The sequence below is a fragment of the Melopsittacus undulatus genome, chromosome 3, assembly GCF_012275295.1.
Source record: "Melopsittacus undulatus isolate bMelUnd1 chromosome 3, bMelUnd1.mat.Z, whole genome shotgun sequence".
Lineage (NCBI taxonomy): Eukaryota > Metazoa > Chordata > Aves > Psittaciformes > Psittaculidae > Melopsittacus > Melopsittacus undulatus.
The window spans coordinates 48,470,822-48,485,621 of NC_047529.1; the positions used below are offsets into that span (position 1 = coordinate 48,470,822).

At 37.4% G+C, this 14,800-nt stretch overlaps 1 protein-coding gene across 1 annotated transcript in view; it reads right to left on the reverse strand.

Annotated features, from left to right (window-relative positions):
• The window catches only part of ME1 (malic enzyme 1), a 167,375-nt gene that overhangs the window by 62,080 nt on the left and 90,495 nt on the right, over positions 1 to 14,800 (reverse strand). Inside the window, exon 6 of the mRNA XM_005153144.3 lies at positions 10,211 to 10,314. Coding sequence (XP_005153201.2) covers positions 10,211 to 10,314 — 104 coding nt within the window. The remainder of the gene's footprint in view (positions 1 to 10,210; positions 10,315 to 14,800) is intronic.

A 14,800-nucleotide genomic window follows, 5' to 3' on the forward strand; every position in this document is an offset into this window, starting at 1 on the left:
TTTTCTCAATATGCTTTCAAATTTGCAGGCTCTTCTGATATTAATAACTTTCATGACAACATTTCAATTTATCTAACAGACACAAATAAGTTTGCTCCTATTCCTATGTTTTGTAAAAGGAAAAATAACTCTTGTGTATGTTTTCTAGATCAGCACTCTATCCCAAACAAGAGCAACAACTCCAAATATCTATTCCATTAATGTCTTTAAAAATAGGGAAACAAAAAGAAGGATTTTGCTTTTAGCAGTTTAGGAATTAATCACAAAGCAATTGTAACAAAGTCAATTTTACAGTATTATTTAACTAAATATTTGCAGAAATATTATCTTCTATGAGTCTAGAAATAAGGTTCAACTTTTTCTAGTAGTATTTAATTCCATTTTTATTAAAATCTGCATAGTTCATTTTCAGCAAACCCTGCCAGCAATCTTTTTCCAGTGGCCATTTAGGCTTGCTACAGACCAGCAAGTAGATGAATGATTAACTTCGATGGCAAAATCCACCAAATTCTGAAATAAAGCTAGCCAATTAAGTGATATTTCTTTTGCAGTTTCCAGTATAATGTTCGAAACAGATAACTTTCTGGTTTTGTACTAAGCTAAACCCCATTTTTAGGAGAAATATCAAAGTAATGCTGTGCCAGAGATAAAACAGTAAAAAATTTCCCTCTGCAAGAGCCAATGCAGTGAGAGCAGTAGAAATTCTTGCCCCTTATTATTAGCAAGATCTAAAAGAGTGAGGGATTAGGAGAAAAGTATCTCTGAACCACTGAAATCCAATCTATTTCTCAAACTGTGCTCCTTTTCTCTCTCATATCCACCCCCAGTTATATAACGACTTACCAGATAGCTATTACCTGCTTCTGGGGACACAGTGAGCATCACTTGGAACTCCAGAAACCTGGGTATTCAAATAAACTCACTTATAAAACCATACAGAACTTTAGTAATTTTGCAAACAAACACATTAACTAGACAGATTACATGATTTATTCAGATGTTGTTAGCACTGGCACCATTGTGGGTGTCAACAAAATGTCAATTGACCACATCTACATATGGACTGGGTCTGAAGTGTCATATTGCATTTTTCAGCCATTTCCAGGCTAATATTTTTTACAGTGGTGTATAAACACCAGTGATTGCTAATGCAGAAATAAGATGTGTATCTGGAATTTCCAAAAAGTGACAAAAATTCTGCAGATACCAAATGCTCTCTCCTTACCTCCAGATTAAATAAAAACACAATGAATGAGTAAAATAAACTAATTACACAATCTTGCAATTAAAAGCAGCAATCTTTAGCTCCTTGTAGTTAAGCAAGCTCTCAGTATATCTTCTTGGCATGAAACTGCTATAGAGACACTGCAGGATTAGGAGAGAGGCAGTTCCAAGCATTTAAAACAAGTCAAGTGCAAAACCTGCATGCAATCTCTCATTTTACCAGAACTATATCCATATGAGAGGTTGGTCAGGGATATCTGTATAGGTGGAAATCTCCTCCAAAGGAAATTTAGGGTTCTCCTCTATTTTCTATAGTCTTCCTTTGCAACCCTCCTCTGATTGACTAGGACAGTCAGTCAGTGTTTGAAAGCCTTCAAGCACCTAGAGATACAGATAGACATTGGGACTTAATACAGATGCTCAAACACAGGAACTTTGTGCCACCCAAGACACTCAAGGGTATCCAAAGCACCCACACAGAGCTGGCAGAGACGACTGAGGATGTATGGGGCAACTAAGGTACATGGACCAGCAGCTGACAAGATAGGTTCTGACACCAGACCCCTGTGTTTAGGCAACTGGATTGTGCCCAAGAAGACATCTAAATCAAATTCTGATTTAATATAATATTCTAGTTCTTACAAACAGAAAGGGAAAAAATTTTACTCTGAAACAGCTTTAAGGGCTATAAATAGGCCAGACTGATGGAGAATGCAGTAACAGAACAGGATATGTTTATTACACTGAAAGACACTGAAGAGTCTGTAAGTAGGGTTTTCTTGACATAAAAGAGACTTCATTTAAGGTACTCAATATTATTTTTAAAAGGATCATACTTTGTGATACTGATAACGTATACAACTCCAGGATTCAGACCTGACATGCTTTAGTTTTCTAGTCTCAAATTCCTGCCAGACAGTTCAAATTCACAAGGTTTGCACAGCTGAAAGACTAAAATGGCCATAATCTCAGGATACAGTGAAATACTTGCATTTTAGAAGTCAGCATCTAAATCAACAGTTAAACACCAAAAGCAAAGTATCCTGATTTTCAGAAGTGTCATATGTCACCCTATATAGGCTACATTGCTATATAAGCACATATGGATTACTACTGCAGATTCTAGGATGGATAGGGAAGCCACTGAAGTTTCCATTGCAATTTCCTGAGAAGACTGTACAAAAACTTGTTTCTGAGCCCTTGATTCTAGCAAGAGCTCTGACCTGCAACCATCTCAAGGAGCATAGATAATTAAATTCTGGGAATACTGTAGTTTGTCTAATTTGGGAGTGCAGTTGTTTGTCTAATGTCACTATGGATTTTTCATACAGTGATGATAATTCTTACAAGAAAAAACTTCTGATACTTAGATATGAAAAAAATCAATAATCTACTTCAGTTCTAGGATATCCACTGAGGATCCATGTCAATGTATCTATCCTTTCATGATAACTTCTGCTTAAAAAGGGTACAACTCCAGTGAAAAACACTATAAAAACACAGTTATACAGCAATTTGCAAGTATCTTTACATACCAAACATTGAGCCATCCTGATAGGTAAGGTAACAAGTACAACTTTGACTGAAACAAATATTTGATATGAGTATATATGCACCATACATTAGGATATGCAATCAGAGACATGTGACACACAAACACCTGAGCAGCATTTGAAATCTAAAAGCATACCATATGAAAAACAGGAGATGTTGATACTATCATCTGTTTGCATAAACCTCAGGCCAGAAATAACTAAGGGAATGACCTATCCTGAACTGGGGCTGCCCATATGCTTGGGGACAGAGTAAGTTCCATTCAGTATCTCGTCCTGCTGCAGACACTACTATGGGATGAAGTTCCTTGGTGACATGTACTTGATGCCCAAGAACACTGTCCCCTGCCCCATCTCTGTAAAGCTGGGTCGCAAGCTGTTAGTAAAAAAGAGCCTTGTATTCAGTTACAGCTCCCTAACCCATGGTTAGAGGTTTGTAAAATAGTGGATAGCACTGGCATCAAAACATCTACTGTGTTACAACACTTTTTTTCCACATTTTGTATTACCTGAATCTTTTAGGGTTATTGATGCTGTCCACCATTGATGTCAAGCAGGTCATGATTATATTTATTTCATCAACACAGATGTAGGTTTACTCATTAAATCAGCAAAGGAACAGAGAAAGTATCACAGACTCTCTATTGGGAACAACTAAGTGAGCCAGTCTTTCTGGCAGAACCTCTGTTGGCCTGTTACTTACTTTCCCAGGTGCAAGTGATAAGGGATCATTTTAAAACTATTTCTGTGACAGTAAGAAACAGATTCAACTCTAAAAGTCGTACTCAAGCAGAAGAATGGGAAATTCAGACTACCAACTGTTTCACCTATGTCACTTACCCAGGATGGTCAACAAGCCAAGTTAAAACCTTCTAACTAACACATATACCTCAGAGGGTGCACAGAAATGAGAGATCTACGTTCTTCATAGGTGGCAGGTGACCATAGATCTCAGTTGGTCCAGGCCCTCTCATGCAAGGCAGGAATTGTTGGGGCAGGCTAAGACATCTAGGTCTGTTCAGAAGGGTACCATTGACTCTGGCGTCAACAGTATCTGCTGCCTTCTGCTCTCCCACAGCAGGGCTTTATTAGCTTGACTTGTAATGGGAGAGAGGCAGAGCTAGGAGAAGAGGGACAGAAATCTTAGTACATTCTGATGTGAACTTCAGCCAAAAATTTGCTATGTTACTTTACTAGGGTTTCCAAAGGAAAAAAGTAAATTCAGAAATGGCTTCTGACAGCCTGGAAAACTACTATACTTCTGTAACAACAATACAAATCTTGCTAAAATATTACACTTACACAAATTATTCAAATAAATCAACATTCACTCCATTTACAATTCAGTTGCACCAGCTAACTTTTGTTGAGAATTCCGACCATCATTTGCTGGAGCTATAAAAGAGGAAGGAAAGCAACTGTAATTACCCAAGCCTTTTCCATTTGAAAACTCTGTTCTTTAAATAGTTCAGAGAAGAAAAGCCCAAGAACAGCATGTTCTTCACTTGCTGAGTGTTGAATGAGAGCAGCAAGTGTGGGCCATAGGTGAGCATTATTAAAACATGGATACATCCAATTCTGTGCTCTAGAATCAGTTCTGGTATAAGAGGCATATTAAAAATACAAAAAATATTCCACTCTATCTTGTCTCTGAAAACCAAAACCAAACCTTCCCCCTCAGTACAGTGGTTGAGGATTTCATTACTTTTTGTTTTCTTTAAGGGATGAATAAGGTTTTATTTCCTCAAGGCTGCTCTGCTGATCTTTGCTAAGAATTTCTCTGAAGTTTCACGTTACAAACAATAATAGGACTCTTTCTACAAATAAACTTGATGTGATTAGGGTCTGTCTATCCTGCTATGATTTTGCTTTATTGATGGATTCACTTTTTCTTATGCCACTTACTGTGTCTGAAAAGTTTGTAGAGCATATATTTGTCACATATCGAGCAATCAGATATAATTTAACCACCCAATGAGCTAGCAGGAAAAAGAAAAAGAGGGGTACTAGGCACCAAATAACCAAAAGAAAGATTGCTTACATTGGGGTTTTCTTTTTTTTCTGTGATACATTGTTTATAATGATATTTGTACTGGGGGTGGATTAACCTGCTCTACCTTACCTAAGGGAATATACAGAAGTAAATGCCTTCTACCCTGTCTCCTTTCATCCATCTCAAGAGTCCCCTGGATTTGGCAAGTGAAGCAGCAGCAAATGTGTGCACAAGCATCCCACCTCAAAAAACACAGTACAGGTAGGTTACTTCCTTTTTTCCTCTACATAGGCAGGTGATGGTGATTCCAAGCAGGGTACCTTGGTAAGTACCACAGTCTTGGGAAGGGTTCAGGGTTTCCTTAACAAACTTCCTGGATGTGGCATCATTTGTTGAGCACTGAAATGCTACAAGCAATAATAGTTAATCATAAAATTTGAAGATTTTCCTCAGGCAAACCATCAGAGCTGCTTGAACTAGGATAAAAATAAACCATGTTTAGCAAATTGTTTGAGGTTTCTTCTTTCATAACACTCCAATATCCAAAGCAATAGTCCCTGTTTTAAAACCACAACGCTTTTGATTTGTTTGAGGGCCTTTTTTTTCCATAAGCAAACAAGCTAAGGATCTTCCTGAATGGTTTTACCCTGCCAGTCACTATAAAAGTAAAGTCCACATGGGAGTCTTAGGTTGGCAAAGAAGCCTGAGCCCTGGCACCAAGCAGTTTCAGGAAGAACACAAACCCATCCATGACTGGAAATGAACCTCAGATGTAAGCACAGGATGAAACTGAGGGTAGGTTCAAAGTGCAACTGTACCTGTTGTTAAGGTGGTATATGGCCTTCTACCTAAGAACCCACCTTTCCCTTATCCTGCTATCCACAGTGATCTTCACTAGGAAGGTAATGTTCACTGAACAGTGGACAGAGCAGTTAGTCAGACTTGAAAAACTAAGCTCAAAGGGCTTAAGTCCCACTCAGGGATAAGGTCCCTAAACAGAAAGATCTTCAACTCTGCCATAGGAGGGAGTTGTTGTAGCAGTATTTCTTCCTGCACACTTTCTGCCAGCTGGTTGAATAATATGGTGATGTACAGGCACGACAGAAGTCTTGGTCTTGCACCACTATAGTGCAAAATAGGACAGAGGCACCAGTGCTCACAGTCTGTGCTTCAACATATTGTCAGAACCAGTGTGCGGTCCAACCATTTCCTTAATGATACATAGCATAAACACCTTTTGTGTTGACTTCTTGCCAGAAGGGCAGTCTGAATTAAGTTATACATAAATAGAATTATATTCTAATATAATCTACTAAATGAAAGCATCTATTAAAATATTTGTGTATTTTTATTTTGTGTACATGTTACTTTTACCATTGTTTTCAAAGTTTGATAAACCGTATTTACCATAAAACCCTGTTTAAAACTAACACATGATGTGAAATAAAACCCTGCTACATCTGTGAATAATGTAATCAGGCAAATAAGGAATAATGACTACATCATGGTAATTTAGGACAGAACACACTGAATTACAATTGTCAGCAGCTTGGTTTATAGTTCACAAGCATGAGAAAAATACAGCATATAAAAAGAGTGGGGAAGCATTTAATTAAAATATGATTACAGAAGAGAACATAAATGACATGGTATTACTTTTTGGGAGTCCATCACACTTATTTGCATCTTGAAGAGAAATTGAAAACTCAGCATCACACACACACAGAAAGATCATTTCAGTGACATAGGGTTGCTTCCACCCATCACAAATCCATGGGGCTCAGCATAATAATCAAGCCAAACTCTTTGGGCTTGCAGTACACAGGCAAGGAAATAACTGATGGGAATTATACCAGGTTCTTTGAATTTTCTAAAAGTTTTCTATCTTTTCAAAAACCAGAGGTGCAGGTTAGTATTGTCCCTCCACAGTGTATTGTGCCTTCCATTGGGGATGGCCTGCAGCAGAAAGCAAACTGGTAGGATGCTGTTTTTCCCTACTCTGACATTTTTGAGAGGAGTTTAAGGTGGAGTTATTTTTACCAGATTTGTGAAAATGAAGTGTCCTTCAAAGTAAGGGAAAATTTTCCAGATCCTTTAAGTCTACTTTTTGCATGAGACGAGGAAATTCAAATCCTCGTTATTAAAAAGGATCATTTTCCCTCTCCCTCTTTTCATTTCTTGTTCCATCCCCATTCTACGTCTTTTTCCGCCTCAAGCATTTCAATAATCCCCTCACTCTTGTACTTGAATACCTCTTTGCCACTGATACATTTCTCTTTGCATCATCACAAGCAAATAGGGAAGCGATAGGAACTGGAATAAAAACAGTTATTTCCTGTGGTTACACATAAAGCCTTGGTGGATCGATCATATCTACCAAAGTCTTGCTCAGCATTCCCTCCTCTCAGAGTTTCCTCTGTAAACAGATATTAGAGAGCAACTTCTCATTTGGAAAAATTTACTTCTCTGTATAAAATGTTTTATGACCTATTTCTGGATAGGGCAGAAACTTAACAAACATTTCTGAATTCCACTTGATTTACGTTCTTCAGTGATGAAGATAACTGTCCATTTTTTTCTTATGTCATAAAACATTCCTTCCATTAGAATTCCATTAGAATATTCCTGTTCCCATAAATGACCACACTGACGCAAAAGCAAGAAACACCTGGTAATGTCCAAAGAAATTATAACACCTGCCCTCAGAGAGAGCAGCTGCTGGCACTGGTAATAAATAAACAGATAAATGCATACATATGTAAATAAATACAAGCTGTTCACTGAATTTATGTCAGCATAAATCCAGACACTTTCCATATGCTTCTGCCTTCCCACATCCGGGAAAAATCACTTTGTACTAGTTCCATTCTGCCATGATAGCACACTGGATACTGTACCAAAATCCTTCAGTAATGGATGGCTTGTGTTGTTTTGGGTTTTCTTCAAATCCTGATTCTTTCATAAATAATTTGATTTCAGAAAAACTTTCTGGGGGTGAATAGCAGTGCAGGCTGAGAAGAGGAAAGTATTGTAGTTGATGAAACTAAACCCTCATATGACATGCATTTTTATAAAGCATTTTCTTTATCATGCATCATGATATTTACTGTGTAAAAGTGATGTTTCAACATGAAACACTATAAATGATGTTGGATCAGCTTATAAAAATGTAGATTTTCAAATTCTATCAATCAATCAATCCATCAAGATGATGTGCATGTCTGGAAAGATTCCATGGAAGCCAATGAAAAGCCCATACAAACTGCATTACTTTGCACATCTGCCTGCTTTTGACTGCTTTTTGCTTGTTCCCAGGCAGTCCCTCTAAAACCTGGCTCTCACTTCTATTAGCCTTTGACTTCTCTGGAGAATTATGAGGCTGAAAAAAGATCTAAAACAGGTAATTCACATAGTTTTCTAACTGAAAAATATTTGTCATCTCCTTAAAAGCCTGTCTTTAAATTTGGCTTATTAAAAATACACAACAACCTTGTGTTATATGACATCTGTGGTTTTGTATCTGTTGGAGATGAATACTCCATGGTACTGAAAACATGACAACAGATCCCTCAAATTCCCCCACTGTCAGTATTGATTACACAGCATTAAATAAGAAAGCCTATTCTGGACCACTGTGGCAATAACTAACAATAAACAGGACTAACCTAAAATGTAATTGACTAAACATGCATCTAAGAATAAAGCAAATGCTCCCTCTGTGCAACACCCAGCAGAAGGCTAACAAAAGCAAAAAGAGGAAAAACAGAAAAGAAACTTTCACAAAGAAAAGATAACTAACATTTAACAAGAGTATAATAATACCTAGAACACCACAATGGCTGCAAAGGGAAAGTAATACACAATAAAACAAATCATGACCTGCATCTTTAACAGTTAGACCCACCACACCAGAATCAGCTGCAAGTGCTGAGTCTGCCAGCAGCATGCCAAACACTAATTTGAATTTAGGAACATAGGAAATTACTGAGCAAATGGACTTCAGTTTGACTTATCATCACATTTCCCTTCACCTTATCAAATGAATATCATAATCAATATACATGTCACACTACAGCCAAAACAATCCAAAAGCAAACCACATAAAGTTTCAATTATAATTTGTAAGTGCTCCACTTTAAATATGCAAGAAATGGTACCATTATAGACCATGACAGATTTAGCTGAGAACTAAGTGATCTTTCCGAAGGTCAAGTAAACAGGAATTGCTCAAAATTACAGTTTTAAAGATGTTTGAGTAAAAAAAAAGCATGTCAACCAGACCTTCAGACATTCTTGAGACAATCCATTTGACTCTGATTATTTTCTTCAGAATGAACAACTGTGGTTCATCTTAAAGAAATGGTGAGTTAGAGAGTGCATTAAGTTAGAGATCCTCAAAACACAGTCCACTGAGCGTTTCTAATGCTCTAAACTTTCTATTCTGAAGGTGAAAATGCATCTATTTCAGCTGAAAGAGAATACTCAGAAAAGGAGTAAATGCATTATAGGGGAGCCAAACCAGCAACTTCCATAGCAAGATTATGAACAAGGCAGTATCAAACAACTGGGATTGATAGGGAAGATTACAGTAATCCACGAAGGAATATGTGTTTCAGGTATGGAAATTAACACTACAGCCTGCACAAGTCTCTTCTGCACAGAAACTAGGGCAGGAAGAACAGAGATTGTGCACATCCAGGTAGGGTCACAACATGCAGTGAAAATGCAGCTGGGGCACAAGCCAAGATTGAGGAGTTGGAAAGTATTTTAAGGTCCTACAGCTCGACCCCAGCTCTGCAATGCTAAGGATGTTGGCGCTTCGGTTATTTTAGGTATGTACATTGAAAGCAGGGCTAGAACTCCAAATATTTTAACAAACAAGGAAAATATGAGCAAATGTGTTATTTGACATGTGAGAAGACTTATGCATCATGGTCCCATAATAAATTTAACTACTTTCTGTATAGCAAATAAAGAGGCAAGAGAAAGATCTGACTTGGTATAGGTCTGTACCATGACATTTAAAACCAAAATATGAACATGAAGTCCTGTTGTGGTTTCTGTGGGGGCAGAGGCAGTGGGTGCCAAGTCTGGCAGCTTCTTGAAGGCTACTGACATCTCACACATGAAATCACAGAGAAAATCATATAGGCACAGTACTAGGCATAGAAAATTACTAGGCAAATACAATCCAAATCTCAAGAAGTTTGAAAAAATAGTTTATCTCAAGATGAGTTTTACCAGTCATGCAGTGAATTCATAGAACTGTAATGTTAAAGACACGTGGTTCAGTTATAAACTTACAAAATGCTACACTCAAAATAAAAATGATCAGTAACCTAACAGCTCTGTATCCTTTCATAAGCTACTGACCTTTATTTCTCCAAAGATGAAGTTCACAGTGGAATTCACCAATGAATAGCACAGATACATCACATACCTTGAAGTTACAGCTTCCATGAATTCATCAAGAAGATCATCATAGGCTTGACCTCTGACTCTCTTGTGTCTCAGCCCAATATACAAAGGATCTTTCAACAACATCTGTTGAAAAAAAAAAAGCTTGAACTATTACATGAGCAAGTTACATGAGTACACTCGAAGTTAATAAAAAGGGGACAACAACACAGTGTTTGAGGATTAACCCAAGCATGTGAAGTACATACCCATTTATCGACCTCTACATAAAGACCTAAGAAACACAACAAAGAGATTAAAGAAACACCATTTTGTATCAAGGTAAAGGGATACCCTAGTCTCAAAGGAAGTATACTGTTTCCCAGTGAAAAAGTAAAACTTTATTCTGGGAAATCAGGTTTCAAAAGTATCTTTTAAAGCTTCAGTTGGTCCTTTTCTCTTTTCCCTTTATACCCTGACAATGCTCTGACATTTCTGAAAAGCCATTTTATTTACTTTTATCATCATGTGCCACAACTCTCTCTCAGAGTCCGTCATTTCAACTGTGTTGATGAGCTGATACTCAGAAAATGTGCTGCTTTCTAAAATCCAGTATGCCAAAAATGTCAAGCCTTTGACCTTTTCTTTCCAAGCTTCTGAAATTATCCGTTTATATTCCAGCATTCTCCATTTCAGATACCCAGGTCCATCGATTGGGCATGATTTCTGAATTTGCCTACGCTTAAATCTTTTTTCTTCTGCTAGATTTATGATGCAGACTTTTCCCTAGGTCCACAAAAATGGCAAGCTTGTATTATTCCTTGTCTTCACTACTAGAAGATCCTGGTTTTGCCTGATGCATTTCTAAACCATAACATACAAATTACTAAATGTGTTCAAAGTGTTTTGCAATCACTTTTGACAATTCACTCCAGCTACAGTAAATCCCTGGTCTCAACACTTTCACTGGCTCTTCCAGGAACTCTCACATAATGACATTCTTTGACATTTTTTTCCACAGGCCTCTGAAAATGAATAAGCTAATTTCTCTGTTGTATCTAGTGTGCAGTCCTCCCACACGTGCCCAAACAGCTTGCAGAAGTGGTCAAGAGCTTGACCAATCATTTTTTATCCAAAACCAATTTGCTAAAACCAACATGGCTGCAGAAATTTGTCCACCAACTTTAATGAGAAAACCATCATACAGAAAAATACAGGCCATGTCGCCCTCAATGTTCAATATGATGCAAAAAGGCTGGAGACCTTGCTCAGCCTGCTTCAGGCTGAGAATCAGAAATCTGATTTCTGTATTTTAAAGAAGTGTCTAAATACCCTTCATAGCTCTTCTGTGTTGTAGAACTGCAAAAAACCCTCTGAATCACAAGCCCCTGTTAAAGGTTGACTTGAACCAGTGCGGCAGTATTCTGCCTCCCCTGGGAGTATTCTGATGCTAGAGATCTTTGTCTGTCCCTCGCTTTTCTCTCCACTTCTATAATGAATGTTCAAAAAAGCATACAGGATAAAAAGATTATTTTTTCTATAGCTGTTACTAAATCCATCACCATTTCAAAACACTTTCCAATACATTACTTACAGACTTTCAGAAGTTGTTAGTGCAACTGTTTTAACCGGAGAATGACTGAAGCTCAAAATTAATATTTCTTTATAAATGAAGGCGAAGTCACTACATTGTATTTTATTAACTCCCTTCACCAATTCTATCTAGTATTCATATTTAAGTAGCAGATTCATTGACTGAAATAATTTCACCTGTGTATTTACACTATTCTAGGTATTCTAGCAGCAAAATCAAAATCAGGTACCTATTCCAGATACTGCAGGAAAAACTGGCATGAGCTTGGTGTCAGAAATCTTCCAAAGCAATTTTCCCTTTTGCAGGTTCTTCTTTTTTAATATAATTACTTCCAACTTTGCACTCAAGAACTATTTATGGAATTATTTTCTCATTTCCCTTTTGAGATTGCCTAGTTATTTAAAATTGCCCCAGGAGAATCTGAGAAATCAAGGCTAATTTTATTTCTTTGGGAGTTAAATTCACACAAATTGCAAATGAACTTTTAGCAATGCGAAAACAAGACAAGTTTGGAAACCCTGTGGGAGATGCATGTGCTTCCCTCCAGGCTGAGCATGCAAGCCTAGAAAGCAGAACTGCCAAGTGGCAGGAGCCTCTGTCAGGAACAATCAAGGTAGAACTCAGACAGAGAATCCCATTTCTAAATTCCCGTTGCTACAGCTTTCCACACCAGTAGGCTTCGGTGCTCCATATTCTGTGCAAGCATACCACATGCTCCAAGGTCAAACTCATCACGACTTATCCCCTTTCCAACACCCATAACTCTTCTTACTAAACTGATCTGCTCTTTTAACATACTTCCACAAGTTTTTTATTAAATAACGTCTGTATTCCCATTTTATAAAACAATGCTTAAAATGAAAAAAAAAACATAATAATAATTAAAAAAATCAATTGTTCAATCTATCTATATCTTTGGTCCCTTTATTTTTTAAATTCTGATAATGTTTCCAAAACAGTTCAGGGTTAGACTGAGTCACGATGATTTCTTCAAGAAGCCAACTTAAGTTGGGGAGTGATCCTCTGAAAGTTCAAGACAAATGGGCATTATGCTGTTAGGAAAGTGCTAAACAAGCCATGGGTCTGCCTTGAAACATAGGATCTTACACTCCTTTTGGCACTTTTGCATCTTTCATGTCTGTGAGCATTTAAATCTATAAATAACGCTAAAATTCAGAACTCTGATACAACTCCATTTATAAGGCCACTACATGAATTTATTCACACACATTTGATGCTGAAATATAACGTGGAATACTTAAAACAATTAATGCTATGTTTCTGGGTATGCTTAAACTTCCAGCCTGGGAAGTCTCACAAGCAGAGACAATTAATTCAGTGACACATCTCTGATGAAAAGCTTGGCCAGCTATATACCCAGAGTTCAAAATTCCTTTACAGCTCAGTGCATTCAGCTTCACAAATGTTACAGTTCGACAAGAAACAGCCCCCAAAAGTTCCTTTATAGTCTTGTTTGGAACAACGTATGGAGAAACCCGGGGCGGAGACAAAAGAATGAAACATTCAGCAAGTGAAAAGAACAGTGGTCACGTCTGAGCCCTGAGTGGCAAATCATTGTGGAGCCGCTCTCTTTCCAAAAGGCACTGAAGAATGAATAAGCTGCTTAAGCACATTATCCCCTTATTCAGGTCAACACCATGCAAAACGGGTCCATGGTGCTTAGGTTTTTTTTGAGGGTTCACACATCTTGAGAGATTAACATTTGCTATCAACTATTTCATGGCTTTCAAAACAGATTACTGAAAAGAAAGTTCTATCCTACAATCAAGTATGTCAAGCTGACATGATGATTAGGTACTTTTCCTCAATGACTTGGGTTTCTTTTGTTGCCCAGCTTGTTGTCAAAGCTTAAACTTTGTTTTGTTCTTTTGGAAATTGAATCTCCTTCAAAACATAACTCTCCTTTTTTTTTCAGGTTGGTGGGTTTCTTAGGAGTATTAAATGATACTGAAAAAGTAGATGTCAGTTTATTTTTAGACACACTTTAAAGTTTAAAAGAAAAAAGTTCTAAAATATTCAGGGTTAGCAATGTACTACATTCAAGCTTTAATAGAAATGAGGTTTTACAAGAATAAAGGGCTAAATTGAGGTTCTGGTACTGGAAATATCATGTAGATCTACTTAGAATTAGCTGTGTAAAATAACAAAGAGCTCTTTGAAGCACCACCTGAGTGTATTAAAACTGTAATGACCTTTTGAGTTTTAAGAAAAAGGCAAGCCATTTATACCAACTTACTTCTGCACACTTATAGTAAAGAGATCAGCAAACCACCAAAGTTCAAGCAAGTCTTGAGCTGTGCACCTGGCTCTAATTTAGGTATAAAAGCCAAACTAGAGAGAAACAGAAAATTGCACACATATATTTCATGAGTCACAAACAAACATGCTGAAATGTCATCTCTTCTCAAGCTTGGCTCTGAGACGTTTCTTTGGAACAGATAATATTTTAATGAACAGCTTCATGGAAATTTGGAGGTGAAGAACTGCAAGACACTGGGTATTTCCATGCAGAGAGAGCAGCAGACAGCACCCAGAACTTCTCAGTGCCACCTAGAAAGTATCTAATTTATGGTAATGCTTCAGAGCAGCAACTCCCCCCACACCATTAAATTGTCAAAGCCTTCCAAGAGTTCTACACTGGGAAAAAATTAAAGGAGAACTACATTTGTACGTATCATCAGAAGCTTTTGGACAAAGACATGCCAACATTCCAGAGTATGACTGGTCTGGCAGGGCACACAGTTACCAAGAGAACCAGTGGGATGCTGCCGCTTTTTCAAGTTTAACATTTTCTTTTAGATTAATAGACTGTAAACTCTTTCTGTAAGCAACTTCTTGTGTCAGTTTTCACAGGTTGGGGAAGGGCTGGTGAGCACATGGGAATTTTTGTTCTCCACGAAAGTCAGATATTTCAAACTTCTTTTTTTTTTGTTTCACAAGATTGAAATTTCACTTGCTATGAAACTTTTTCCAACAAAAGAGTTAGCCAGTCAGAAATAACGTCAATGTCTTGGATTT